Below are 14813 nucleotides of genomic sequence, written 5' to 3' on the forward strand. Positions count from 1 at the left end.
ATAATGCTGTTTCCTCAACATCTCCTTGGGGTGTCTCAAGGATGAATAGGACTGTCTTAATCCCTGTTCTTTATCCTCAGGGGGTTTAAAATGAGAGTGGAGTATATAATAGGTACTATAAGCTCCTTAAAAAAAAAAAAAGCCTCCTAAATACAACATATATATGCTTTTACCAGCAAGTATCGTTCACTCACCTTCCCTTCCTCCCTGCAAATGTAATGGGCTTTTTAACCAAGGTGAACGGTAGGAGGGAGTCAAAGCTAGCGAGACCTGTGTGGACAAGGGCTTGGCCTGCGAGGGCAGCCTGTTGGGTTTGTCCTTCCTGCATATCAGACATGGTGCAGGGGTGATGCCGCCTGGTCCACAGGGTCACAGTGTCCTGGCAGAGCCTTGGGTCAAGCGCCTCCGGAGTCACAGATGGCCACGACAGAGGACAGGTGCTGCCACTCTGGCTCTCCCCTGCGTGTTCAGTCTTGGGGTAAACACCGTGTTGTCTTCGGTGCCCAGTGCCCAGGGGACTTCACCCACTTGGGGCAGCCCTTTTGTAGCCAGTTGCGGACAGGCCGGTCACTTCTCTCTGAGCCAGCCAATGTGGCCCTCTCCCCTTCTGAAGTTTATTTTCTGTCGGGACCACAGGCATGGACGATAACCTCTGGATTTGGAATCCCAACAGCATCCTTCACCCGGGGTGGCAGCCACCTTCTGGAAGGGCTGCGAGACACCCAGCCCTTCGCCCTTCGGAGTCCCCGGGCCACCGCTCCGCCTTCACTTTTGAGAGTCTGGACTCAGATTCCCATCATTCGCCCTGCGGGTGGGGACCTGGGCATCTGAACCCCGGGAGACACACGCGCCTGGAGAGTGGCCGCCAGAGCCACCGCCAGGCGGGGAGGAGCGCCCTTGCGGCTCCACCGCGTGCAGCAGCTCCAGCGCGCGCGCTGAGTCAAGGGGTTTCTTTTTATTTCTGTTTGGAGCCACGTCGGCCCTGGCCGCCGCGGTTAGTTTTCCTCTCAAATTGTGAAAAGGTGCCTTCATGGCCCGGGTGAATCAGAAGGCGCAGTATCGGTCTGTCGGTGTCACACGCTCGCGCGCGCACACGGCCGGCGGGAGCCGAGCAAGCCAGGGGAGTGAGGGCGGGCGGTGTGTGCCGGAGGCTCGCGCGGGTGTAGACGAGCCTGTGCCTGAATGGGGAGGGCCGGGATTCCTGGTCGCTCTGGCCCCTCCTTCCTCCGGAGCCAGCCAGTCCCTCGGCAGAGCGCTGGGGCTGCACTGATTTGCTCTCGGGAGTGCGCTATTTGCATATGACTTGCCCATTTGTGAATTTGGCTCCTCAACTCCTCGCTTCACTTCACCTGTGCCTCTCCGGCCCGCGCACTTCGCAGCGCCCGCCCGCCAGCCTCTCGGCCCCTTCTGCCGCCTGCCGGGCACCTCCTCTCGCGCTCTCCCTGATTTCACCCACCCGCCTCCCTCCGCCCCGTGCCACGTTGGTCTGGGTGGCTGCTCCGCGCCGGGTTCCTCCTCCTCTGCTCCTTCCCTCCAGTCCTTGTTCTCTTCCTCTGCCTGCGGTGGCTGCTGCTGCTTTTCATCCAGTTGGGAAACCCAGTAAGCCGGCGGCTGCTCCGCGGCGCTAGTCCAGCACGCGCAGGGTTAACAGCCTCGCGCTCCCGCGGAGACTCCCTGGAACACCCGAAGAACTCTTCCACCTGCAGCCCCCTTTTGCCTGGCAGTTCTGCATTGCATCGCGTGGAAGTGGAAACGGGAAAATAAAAATGTTCAAACTCCTTGGATGTTGGAATAAACTCACCTGAACCCACTTGGGGCTCCTGCTGCCTCCTTCTCTTCCTTCATTGCCACCTTTCCTCTGTGTGGCTGCCCGGAGTGTGCAGTTAAGTCATCAGACTCGAGGTGCCCAGAGATCTGGAGGAAGCCACGCCGGTCTTCCCCTGACATGCGTGGCATGTCGGGGCATCCTAGGAGGTTTGCTATACCTGAGACGACACTGGCATCCTAAATTTCAGCCCCGGGAAAAGAGAAGGGGCTTTGCTTTTTATCTTTTTTTTTTTTTTTTAGTATCTTTTTTTTTTTTTTTTTTTTTAAACTGATTCATCATTGTCTTGAAAGCGCATATTGCTTCCCTCTTCCCCAAATTCTGGCAACTCTTCCTCCTGCTATGATGGGCCCTTGGGCATCATGAACTTCATTACTCCTCACTGGCTGGAATTCAAACTGCCCATCTGTAGTGGTCCCGTGCGTTGACCATGCACCTGAGAATCCACGCGAGACGGAGCCCTCCTCGCCGGCCGGCCTGGACGCTTGGGATCTGGTCACTGTTCTGGGGATGCATCGTCAGCTCTGTGTGGAGTTCTTCTAATGTAGCTTCCTCCTCCTCCACCTCTTCCTCGCCGGGGTCTCACTCTCAGCACGAGCACCATTTCCATGGCAGCAAGCATCACTCAGTGCCTATTTCTATCTATCGCTCCCCTGTTTCCCTTCGAGGAGGGCACGGTGGGTCTCTCTGCTCTTTATCCTTTTAGTGGGGCATAGCGATTCCTTAACTCACTTGCCTTGTAGGTAGTGTCAAGGGTGGGAAGATAATTTTTTTAAAAAATGAATTTAAAATGATGAAAAACATTGTATGTCCATGAGGGAAGCAAATTTCTACTTTCTCTTAAAGGTTAGTGTTTTCTGCCCTAGTCCCCGACCCCCACCTCCACTTTTCTCTAAAGGGTTCTTCTCTCCTTAGCTCCCTTATTCATAGCTGCAGACACCACACTCTCTCTTTTACAACCTTCTACTCTCCCCACCCCCATGGTGGTAGGCAACTTACAGATGAGTCCCAATGCTGTACTTGGAGAAATAGTCAATTCACCTTGCTTTCACCCTTCTTTGCTTGTGGTCTTGCTTGGGAGCTAGTTGGGGTGGGGTGGGGGCGGGGTGGGAAGAGCAGACAACAGGAATCAGGTTTTCAGCCAGAAGTTGATTGAACTGTTGTAAAGTAGCCTGTGTGGTAAAGGTCAGCCAAGAGTAGCTGAATATAAGAAGGCAGAAAATATAATTAACAACCCGTGGCCATTTGTGTTGATTTTGGCAGCTTTATATTTGCCCACATGTCTATCGAGAGATTGAAAGAGCAGCTATTTCTAAAACTACACATCTAATATCACTATCAGAGAGGAACCAATATGTAAGATAAGGCTAAGTTCATTTATAATTTACCCAAATGTAAATGATAGTAACTTCAATTCCACCGTGCATGCAAATGTTATTTCATTTCTAGGGAGCAGAGATGGGCTTGTTCACACAATACAGGTACGATGTGTTTTATTCCCAGTGACCCTCCTTGCATGACTATTGAAGGAAGAGATCTATGGCTTTTAAAATTATATTCAGCTCCTAGCCGGCTGCCTCTAAAAGGGCGATGTCTGTAGCTAAGGTAGGAGCTTGCTGTAGTAAACTGTTCTAAAGAAAGGAGCTTCCTTATTTGTTTACTATGCACTCTACTCTGATGGTAAGGGGAGCAGGACACACAGAAATGAAGACTGGCTGCAGAAACAGCCCTCCAGGGAACAGGAGCCTGAACCATACTAGGGGGTCCCTGCCCTTGTTTGTGTTTTAAAAACTGATAACATGCAGACTCCTTTTGGAAAGTTGATTCTTCCTGCTGCATCCGAGCCCTGGGCTTTGGCTTTATGCTATCTGTAGTGTAAGTGTCAGCACATTGAGAAAATGCCAGCACATACTCTGGCTCTTTTGGACTCTCTTTAAATTTTATCTGATGGAGTTGTCAAGCAGCTCACAGCCTGTAAGGTTGGTGGAGGAGGATGGTGAAAAGAAGGGATTGCTTGATCTTGATCTGGTGGCTGTTTTCTCTGTGACTCCTGCTGGGTCTGGTGTTGGCCCAAAAAAAAGGAGCAAACCAACATAGGAGAAGAAAGAGCCACAACCACCAAAAAAGCAATTTCATTGACATGGAAACTGAGCTCTTAAGGGGGAGAGGGACTGGAGGGAGTGGGTAAGAAAGAAAAAAAAGGGGGGGGGAGTGGGAGATAGGGGAAGCCAGACAGACTGTTACTAATAGCCATAATTAAATACGGAAATCCTCAGAGATAATTAGCTAAATTTTGCTAATTACTGTAAATGATCAGCAGGGAGAGGAAGATTATGCATCAGTTAGAGGTTAGGGGCGGCAGGGTCTTTGATGTCTTTTGTTCAGGATGCAAACAGTTAAAGCAGATACTAGTAAGTGCTGGAATTTGCAGAGCAGTGCTTACCTAGGGTCCCTAAGTCAGTCAGTCTCTCTCTCTCTCTCTCTCTGTCTCTCTCATAGAGGGGTTGAACCTTGCACTGGTTAAACATGACTCTTTTTTTTTCATTTATTTCTTCAAGGATTGGTTGCTCAGTCTCCTTTAAATCTTTTTGACTGATCCCCAGTCTGGTTTCTCATTAACCTACATCTGATAAAATTCAGCATGATGGAAAATAAGAAGAAAGTAAGTAAATGGCTAGAGACCCCAGAAAAGGCCCTCATACCCACCAGAGCTGTAGGGTACAGTGAACTCCAGGGTCTGGCATGGCTGAGATAAGAAAGCTCATGAATTCAACTCTTCACAATCCTCTTTCAATCCTGAAGTCTCAATTCATTGATTTGGGGCTTGGAGAGTGAATGCATCTATATTAAGTAGGCTCCTTGCATATTTAATTGATGTTTTTGAGCATAAAATCAAGAGAAGCAGCAATCAACAAACTATCCCTACATCTGGCTCTCATTCTGCATCCAAGCTGCGACCCTTTGCATCTCTAACTAAAAGAACCAGAAATTCCCACAGAGCTTTGCTGATGCACCTCTCATTCTTATTTGGCGTATACTTGTTTTTTTGTTTTTTTTGTTTGTTTGTTTGTTTTTTCCCCTAGTCTAAGGCAAAGACCTAGCTAGCAGCAATTGTTTTAAAAATCTTTTGGGTGGAGGTGGTAGGAGGCATGGCACCAAGAAACTGATGGTTGTTACTCTGACGATTTACTGCCAATCTTATTCCAGAGTTAAAGGCAGCCCTCTCTATTGTCTGTGCAGAAGTAAATGCCCTTAATTTTGGTATGAAACAAAACTAGAACCTTGAGTCCAAGAATCTCCTTTGGACTTAAGAGGTTTTTTTTTTCTAACCACACCCTTGCCCATTTTCTGAGAAGCCAAAGTCCTCAAAGCTGCTGCTCATCAGTTGGTGCCTCAACCCCCTTTCCCCACTATCCAGCTCTATAGAGGGATTCATGCTAAGACAGATGGAAGAAACAGAAATCCTCCAAATCGCTGGTATTTTACCTACACTTTTGCCTGTGCTTGGTTCCAATCTTTAGAAAATTGGTTATGTTATAAACTTCCTTAAAGCCTTTATCCCAGGACAGCCTAGAGGATGCTGGGATTCTTTGTGAATTAGGGAGACTAAGGCCACACTTATCTGGGATATCTCAAACTGCCGTATGTTAGGATTGTGTTTCAGGACAGGATCTGCTTTCTTCTTAAAGGGAATCTGGTAGACCCTTCCCCATTCCCTTAGAGTCCTCATCGCACTTTCATGCTGTCTCCTGTTCATCAGTCATTCAGTCAATACTCATTGAGCACTTACTATGTGCCAGGTTGTGTGCTACTGCTGAAAATACAGAACCAAATAAGACATTGTGGTGTTCAGCTAGGAATAATTGCAAAACTTTATATATATATGTTTCCATAATTTTAAAAGTGCAGGAAGTGGGTAGAAATCCAAATATCAAGTGAAATTAATATAAAATCTAAATATTCTTTATAAAATGAAGACTTACATTATCCTGTTATTTAAAATATCCTTCTAGGTTCCTTTTCATCCTTGGCTTTATTTCCATATGTAAATATCATTTTTTATCAAAGCACAAGGTAGTTTAGTGATTACAGATCTATAAATAGTAAAATATATTTGTTTAGCAAGCTTAAGTTACATAAGAGAGTTTTGTATATTTTTTCCTTCGTTTTTTTCCTCTTTCTCACCTTTAAGAAATCCAATGTGGCCAGGCACGGTGGCTCATGCCTGTAATCCTAGCTCTTTGGGAGGCCAAGGCGGGCCGATCACCTGAGATCAAGGGTTCGAATCAAGACCCGCCTGGCCAACGTTGGGAAACCCGGTCTCTACTAAAAATAGCAACAACAACAACAACAACAAAAGAACCCCAATGTACATCTGCCTAAGAAATGCTTCAGTCATTATAGTCTAGAGGCAGTTTTCTTCAAGGATCGATTGCTCAGTCTCCTTTAAATCTTTTTGACTGGTCCCCCCAGTCTGGTTTTTCACTAACCTACATCTGATAAGATTCAGTGTGATGGAAAATAAAAAAGAAAGTAGATAAATGGCTAGAGACCCTGGAAAAGGCCCTCAGACCCACCAGAACTGTAGAGTACAGTGGTTTTATGTGTACCTTAAATGTTATCCTCCACAAAATAGCAGACTTTCCTGGCTCTGTAGACATTTGTGGGGACTAGCTGAGGACATAGAACTCTTGGAAAGCTCAGTTTTAAAAGGGAACACACCACAATGTATTTGCAGGAAGATCTCCTGCTCAGAAACCAGAGTGTGTGTGGAAGCGAGGGGTAATAAGTCCTGTTCAAACAATCTTAGCCCAACTGGTGGTGGTCATGGGCCCCCTGTGACACATGATCCTGGAGTCTTTCTTGGACTCATTTCTTGTCCCAGAGACCCACCCCCAAGTTTTTACAGCCCTGGGACTTGTTTTGCTTTGATCTATTGAGCACATTCTTCTGCTCAGCCAGCTGCTTTCTAACCACTTTCTTGATGCCTTCCTTGTTGAGATTCGGGGAGTTGAATAATTCATAGTGTTGGTTGACAGATCAAATGATAAGATTTATATATCTTTGGCCTTGGTGATGAATTAATTAAATTGGTTTCTCCTTTGTCTCCTCTAGATGCATTGTTTTTCTTCTCTAAACTTCACTGGCAAGTAGTGGGTCTGGTGATAAACTTGTTCTTGAGAGACCACCATGGGATGACTATAATACTCTAGTGTAAATTTCTTCAGGACTTTCAACATAGATCATTGGGTGGTGTGGAGTAGAGGCAGTTGTGTCATAGAGAGAAGAAATAAGATAATTAGAACATCAGGGAAAAAACAAGACACACACACACACACACACACACACACACACACACGAAACTTGCCCATACTGGCTGTGGGATGAAATTTTATAGTAAGAACTTGATTTCTTTCACCTCAGATTTTGAATCTGAAAAAAGGAATGTATTCCATTTTACATTTTAGTAAATGAACTTGACAGTCCTGAGAAAGTTTGCTTTACTAGAACTCTAGATGACCAGAGAGGGAGGCAAATCTCTGAAGATTACTTTTGAACTTTTAATACTTTCCTCCTTATATTACTTTGCCAGGGCTGCCATAACAAAGTACTATAGACTGGATGGTCTAAATAATAGCAGCTTGTTTGCTCAAGGCTCTGGAGGCCTGCGTCCAAGATCAAGGTGTCAGCAGGTTGGGTTCCTTCTGAGATGTCTCTCCTTGACTTGCAGATGGCCTTTTTCTCCCTGTGTCTTCATGGAGTCTGGCCTTCATCTACATGCATGCATCCCTGGTGTCTCTGTGTGTGTCCAATTTCTCCCTTCTTGTGAAAACATCCATCACATTAGATTAGGGTCTACCCTAAAGGTCTCGTTTTAACTTAATCACCTCTTTAAAGGCCCCGTCCTCAAACATTCAGAGGCACCAAGAATAAAGCTTTGATGTATGAATTTCGAAGGCACACACTTCAGCCTGTAAGGTCCTTTCTCCTCACCGCCCCCCTCCCCCCACCCCTGACCCAGTTATTGGGAAAGAAGTTAAGCTGTATTGTTTAGTGAATCCCCATCGGACTCAAACTTTCACAGCAGAAAAATCAAACTTCACTGACACTGGTAGCAACTTACAAAATTGAGAAGATAGTGCCCCACGAGGTAATGTTGTGTTTACATATGTGGGGAAAATAGCAGCTATTGATTCAGTGAAGACTTGTGTTTGCTTTCTTCTCAGTTTGTCTTCTGTGACTGAGTCCAGATCTTAATGTGCGTGTGGACTCATTCTGCCTGACTGCAGACACATGCTTTCATGTCTACACATTAAGGCATTTTCCACCTAGACGTGCTGCCCTTCTGAGCCAGACCTTCCGCCCCTGCCATTGACTTCTTTTGGGAAATACAGTCGCTCACTCTTTGCCTTTCCTGAGACACAAACCACCACTTTTCACATGTCAGTGCAAAGAAGAAAAAAAATAGGTGAACTAAGTATAAATTTCTTGTTTTTTAATTTTCAAGTTTCTCCCTTTCTCAGTTGAAAAATATGTTACTTAAAAAGGCATCGATTTCTTTTTCTGTTCAATTTTTATTTTTCTAAAGTTCATTTGAAAATATAAATATGAGGTAAATTATCTACTTCATGACATGGCTATGTGAAGCGTGGTGAGATGATTGAAAGACCATGTCATTTATAAAACACTGATTGTTCTAAATCATAAGCAAAGCATTCAATTCTTTGGGGAAAGGGAATACCTTTATTTGTTTCTTTGTTTCTGTGCTCAGAATGTGTGCTAATTATGATAGTAGGTAAATAATAATGGAGTTCTAGTGGACAGTGTGCTGTTAGGTGAGGTTGGAACAACTGTGGTTGGAGGAAATAGCCTTCAACCTCTGGTTCTAAGAAACTTTGCCTCTCAGAAACTATATCACTAAGAAACTTTGTGAACCTGAGTAAGTCACTTGGTTTCACTGAGACTGAATTTCTGTATCTTTAAAGTCAGCAATGATAATAGTTCCCGTACTTATATCATAGAAATTGAATGAAAGATTAAGCAAGTTGTGCTTATACATTGTAAATCAATGTGTACAGGTTACATATTTTATGAGAAACATTTTCATGATAAGGCTGCCCGCTTTGAATTCCTTGCACAAAGAGGAGCTTCAGTGCTGATCATTTGCTGGTTGGTAGATTGTTGTTAAAGAACATGCATCTGCTGGCTCTCCTCATTTTCCTATCTATACACACATACTCTTTTGCTTCCAAGAGATTATTTCATTTACATCATACTCCGAGTAAATGTAGATGAGAGAACCTTTTTTGCATTTTCCTGTTTATGGCACTAGAACATAGCATGGGACAAAAGTCAGCTTGTGACGTTTGGTAATGGTGTTCTTAGGTAGAAATTCATGCCGGGCAAATTTTAGCATGGGCCAACACATTATAGCAAATCATTTAGAAGCTCAGAGATTTAGTGAAGTGAAAAGAGAGGACTCCAAGGAATACTCGGAGACCATTTTGGAAATTCAGAATTGGATCCCATTTGTAGTAAACCTGTGCAGAATTCGAACATTCCTACAGGATTCTCAGTGTCCATTGTAAACTACAATTTTTAATCTGGTTTATACTAGGAAGAAGTGGATTTTTTTTTTTGTTTTTTTGAAACGGAGTTTCGCTCTCGTTACCCAGGCTGGAGTGCAATGGCGCGATCTCGGCTCACTGCAACCTCCGCCTCCTGGGTTCAGGCAATTCTCCTGCCTCAGCCTCCTGAGTCGCTGGGATTACAGGCACACGCCACCATGCCCAGCTAATTTTTGTATTTTTAGTAGAGACGGGGTTTCACCATGTTGACCAGGATGGTCTCAATCTCTTGACCTCGTGATCCACCCGCCTCGGCCTCCCAAAGTGCTGGGATTACAGGCGTGAGCCACCGTGCCCGGCCCCCAGAAGTGGATGTTTTTAAGCACAACTATCTTTAGATCTGGAAGTGGAGAACTTCTTTTAATGCAATGTCTTACGCTTACCAGGGCTCAAAGGTTGTAGAGCAGATAGGAGCACATTATTTTGCCAGAACTCTTAGAACTGACTTTGTGAAGCCTGAATTTAAAACAGAATTCTTACTGAGAGGACATGGTGCTGATATATACATTTTGCCCCCAATTTTCTCCCTGACCAGTTCTGTAACTTTGGATTATACCATTATATTTTTAGATTATGTGAATCTTTTAACTTTTAGATATTCCATGAGGTATCTTGATTTCCTAACCTATATTCTTTGCTTTACCTGTAGTTTTCTGCATGGCATATAGTGTGAAAGTACCTTAATACCATAGCTGGGGGAAACTCCTTTTCATTTCTTCCTGGTTTGTACAATGAGAGGTTTGAGCGAGATGATCTCTCCAAATGTTTTCCATCACTAGGACTGCATGAGTCCCTGATTTGTAAGTCTTTAAAGATGCCACTCTGCATCTTAAACCTACCTGAGTTCCCCAAGTCTGCCAGCATTTTATAGGTCTGTTTTCTTGACTATCATAATAACTTATGTCAAAGCCATGAGCCCGGTTTTCTCTTTTCCCCTCAGACAGAAGAAGCATAATGTACCAGAGTGGCACACTGTGATGTTATAAAGCCCGCAATCCAACTTGAGTGCAGTCACGCTGAGATGGGAAGAATGCAGCGTTCATTTAAACACACCTTAATAATACTAGAAAGGAGCTATATGTTGTGTTTAAAATGCTCTGCTGTGTTTAGCCGTATCAGAGCAGGGGGCAGACTAGCAACTGGGTTTATAAAGAGGAAACGGTTTATTTCTACTTACAGTTAGGATTTTGAGAGAGACTTGCTTGAATCATACACGAGCACATAATGTACACCCACTGTGTGACAGGTACTCTTCCAGATGCTTTGCATATATGACTTCATTTAATCCTCACTGGCTTTTGGACCTAATAAAGTGACTATTTTACAGTTAAAAACACTGAGACTCAGGGAGATTAAATGGGTTAATTAATATGGTGGTAACGCCAGGATCCAAACCTGGTCGTGACCACAAAATTCTTGGCCTTTCTGCTGTACCACACAGTCTGTCAACTCAAGGAACAGACTACACAAACACATCAAGCTCCTTTGTCAGGAATAAAGTGCACAGATTGATGAACCACTTTGATTAATGCAGCTAACATGCCTTTCCAAAGCATCTATAAGACTGTCCAATTCCTGATAAGTTTTGGAATGTTTTCCAGTCTGCCTGAACCCATTTCAACTTAAAGAGATAGGAATTAAAAGGAGCAGACTGACGAAACATTCATACCTGTTATGTTTTTTTGAGTGAATGAATGAATCATTCATTGGTTGATTGAATGGCTGAGACCAATCAATCATTTGATCCACATGATACTAGGAGAGGAGCGATGATAGTTTATGAAAGAGGAAAAGGACACAGGAAGTTATGCACCCTTCAAAAGCACACCAGTCGGTTCATAGAACTTAGAGAGATAAGAGAGCTCAGTGTTCCAGGTAGGCAGGATGAGGTCTCAACTAAGAGCATCCAGTTAATGTCAGGACTGGTTAGGAGCTCAGGCAGGATGACTCTTGAGTCCATTGCCATTTCTTTCCTCTACTTCTCAGTCCTTCAAGACACTTTCGTAAATTGCAACCTTGTTCCCCACCTCTCTTTCTTCAAAGGGATCTCCTCTTATCCAGATTATGCCCTGCAGTCATATCTTCTGCCAGTGTTGGACTTTCTAGGCCTTCCATTAAAATTAATTCTTGACCAGGTGCAGTGGCTCACATCTGTAATCTCAGCACTTTGGGAGGCTGAGGTGGGCAGATAACCTGAGGTCAGAAGTTTGAGACCAGCCTGGCCAACGTGGTGAAACCCCATCTCTACTAAAAATACAAAAATAAGCTGGGAATGGTGGCATGTGGCTCCACCCCAGCTACTCAGGAGGCTGAGGCAGGAGAATCGCTTGAACCAGGGAGCTGGAGGTTGCAGTGAGCTGAGATCACACCATTGCACTCCAGTCCGGGTGACAAGAGCGAAATTCCATCTAAAAAAAAAAAATTATTCATGAGAATCCTTCTAATAGGTGCCTGGCTTTGTGTGCCAAGGTGGAGTTTCTTAGGGTGTTCTGAAGGCCTCCTTTGTACAGGAGATCTCAGTGTGAAAAAGTGCTCAGAGGCAGGGTTCTGTAAAAGGAGACACTGTCTGTCCTGGTTGGATGTCACTTGCCAGAAAGCAGGAGAGAAATGGCCTGTCTGCTCACCTGTTACTGCTCTTCATCTGGAAGCGGTGACCAAGATCACAGCTTTGAAGACCTGTCCCCAGCCCCAGTCCTGATCTCTTGCTTATCAGCTATTGAGTGTCTATGAAAACATAAAGCCCCTGGACACCAGCAAGCAACATTTTCTGAGAGACTGTCCTGCCCTCCCTTTTTTATTGTTTTGAAATATTCCTCTCACCCCCCATGTTAAACCATAACCATATATATTCACTCCTGAGTGAGTTTCCCCCAAACTATGAATTTCAACTATTTCCGAGGCAGTCGTTCAGAATTTGAATATAATTACACTCTTTGGGTGAAAATTGTGGTTTTTGCTACATAAGAAACTAATGGAAATGATCTGCCTGTTCCTGTAGTTTACAGATTATATGCTTCAGAACTGACGGTATATATTTAGGCTGCTTTTCTGTGTGGCACGTTGAAATGAAAATGAACTCGGGGTGAGCCACCATGGTTGCTAGGCAGTAGAGTGAGTTGGTAGAGCACAGTATTAAACTGAACCCACGTCAATGTTTTACTTAACATCTATTTGCTTTGCACCTTTGTCATGTGTGGTGTCATAGAAGGGAAAGGAGGAGGAGACAGGAAGAGTCTGGTTATCTGCAGAGACTCAAACAAGTAGGAAGAAATAATCACCCCAAACACCAAAGTGAAATAAGCATTTTCGAAAATTTAAAGTTGCAGCACAATCAACTCATTTAATGAAGAAAATGCAAGACCTGAAGAAATGCGTAAGCATAGTGGACCTATTCAGGGATGTGGTAGCAAGAGGAGCTAAATAGATTCCCCAGGCTGGGTTTTGCTTTGGTAGTTCCAGAAAAAAAAAAAAAATAGCCGTCACTCTAGTTGAAAAGTTTAAAAAATGCTTCTACAGTTCATTTAATTTCCTGGCCTCAAATCCCAGATTTATTATGAGCAAGTGGTGATAGTCAGCAAAGGCATTGCAGATTCTTTATAATTGATAACTCATAGAGGACCTCCAGTTGCTTTGAAACCCTGGTTTTAATAAAAGCTGAAAGTCCCTTATGAGAAAACAACTGGATCACAGCTAAAGCAAAACCTCTTCAGACTTTTTGGGTCCATTCTAGACACATTCCAAGAAATTTAAAAGTTTGAAAAGATGATTAAAGGGTTAAAGCTCCACTCTCGGGAGAATTTGGTCTCATGATAATTTGGGCAGAGAGAGGATCCTGTGATTTGGATAGCCAGAGTTTTATTGTATGTTTTTTCCAGGAGCCAATTATTATATATCTTTTTCCGTGAATCAATATCTCTGCATAATGGAATGGGCATTTTTGAATGTTCTCTTTTGTTAAATCAAACTTCTTAGATAAATTAAACACAAGATAGGAAACCTCTATTTTCATAAGAATGACAATAACGTCTACTTTGGGTTTTATTGTGGCAATTGATCACTTTTTATTAAGCCTGACATCTTTGCCTTTCAATATACCTGACGTTTCTCTAAATGTTATAGTTCACTTAATTGTCCCATGAAGTACGTAGAGTTGTTTTCCCATTTTTAAAGTTTGATTTTAGCAGAGATGGGGTCTTGCAGTGTTGTCCAGACTAGTCTCAAACTCTTGGGCTCAAGTGATCCTTTCACCTTGGCCTCTCAAAGTGCTGAGATTACCAACATGAGCCACCATGCCCAGCCCGTTTCCCCATTTTAAAGAGGCAGACTCTGAGGCATGGGAAGTTTGAATCACTTGCCTAAGGTCTTGTAGGTAATATCTGACACAACCAGGTTGGGTATTTAAGCAGTTTGAACCTGTCATGTGTTTTTAAGATTTCAGTATTTATGAAATGTTACCTGAATTATGGTAAAAAAATTTCAAAGTGGGATTCTTAAATTGGATACTGGGTCATTTTTTAAAAGGACCTTTTAGGGCCTGCCTAGATACAGGATAAATTATGAAGACTCTGAATATTTTCTAAACTAACAGCTAACGGTAAACACCGACCTCATGTCAAGTATTCAACCAAAGACTCTAGCTTACTGCATTTATTTTTTACTGACCATCCTTCAGGGTAGGTACTATTATTACCATGAATTTACAGGAATGGAAACTGAGCCACCAGAGGGTTAAGCAACTCACTCAAGTTCTTCCACTTACTAACCAGTTAGCTAGCCCAAAGTGTCTGTGGAACTCTTAGGTCAGGTAATCTGTGCAAATATAGATCTGATCCTGAATACTGACAGCAACTCATCAGAACACTTCCCTAGATTCACAAATTCTATTACGTTATAAAAGAGGCTTTTCAAAACAGCCTTTGGAAACTCATACCAGTTCCAGCATCTGCTGGCAATGAATGGTTACAGCTTCAATCCAGGATCCAAGAGTGAGGGACATCCTCTCTTTTGACAAGGAAGCCCATGGGTGGCTCATTCTCCTCGTGTTTAATTCACTCTAGGAATCTCTTTCTTCAGGAAGTTTCGTTTCCAGTAATTATGATAGGCTTTCTCTCCAACTTATGATTTTAGGCAAGCAACCAAACTTTCCTGGTTTTAATTTTCTCACCTGAAAGAAAGGGAATTGGCCAGGTGCAGTGGCTCACGCCTATAATCCCAGCACTTTGGGAGGCCAAGGCAGGCGGATCACGAGGTCAAGAGACCGAGACCATCCTGGCCAACATGGTGAAACCCTGTCTCTACTAAAAATACAAAAATTAGCTGGGCGTGGTGGCACATGCCTGTAGTCCCAGCCACTCTGGAGG

General features: G+C 43.8%; 1 protein-coding gene across 10 annotated transcripts in view; it reads left to right on the forward strand.

Annotated features, from left to right (window-relative positions):
- The first annotated feature begins 1035 nt into the window (after positions 1-1035).
- Positions 1036-14813, forward strand: part of LOC108287484 (neurexin-3-beta) — a 584298-nt gene continuing 570520 nt past the window's right edge. For all 10 annotated transcript variants that reach the window (XM_017505915.2, XM_017505920.2, XM_017505922.2 and 7 more), the window contains exon 1: positions 1036-2502. In XM_017505915.2, coding sequence (XP_017361404.1) covers positions 2256-2502 — 247 coding nt within the window. In that variant the 5' untranslated portion in view covers positions 1036-2255. The remainder of the gene's footprint in view (positions 2503-14813) is intronic.

The sequence above is a fragment of the Cebus imitator genome, unplaced genomic scaffold (assembly GCF_001604975.1).
Source record: "Cebus imitator isolate Cc_AM_T3 unplaced genomic scaffold, Cebus_imitator-1.0 Scaffold345, whole genome shotgun sequence".
NCBI classification, from domain to species: Eukaryota; Metazoa; Chordata; class Mammalia; order Primates; family Cebidae; genus Cebus; species Cebus imitator.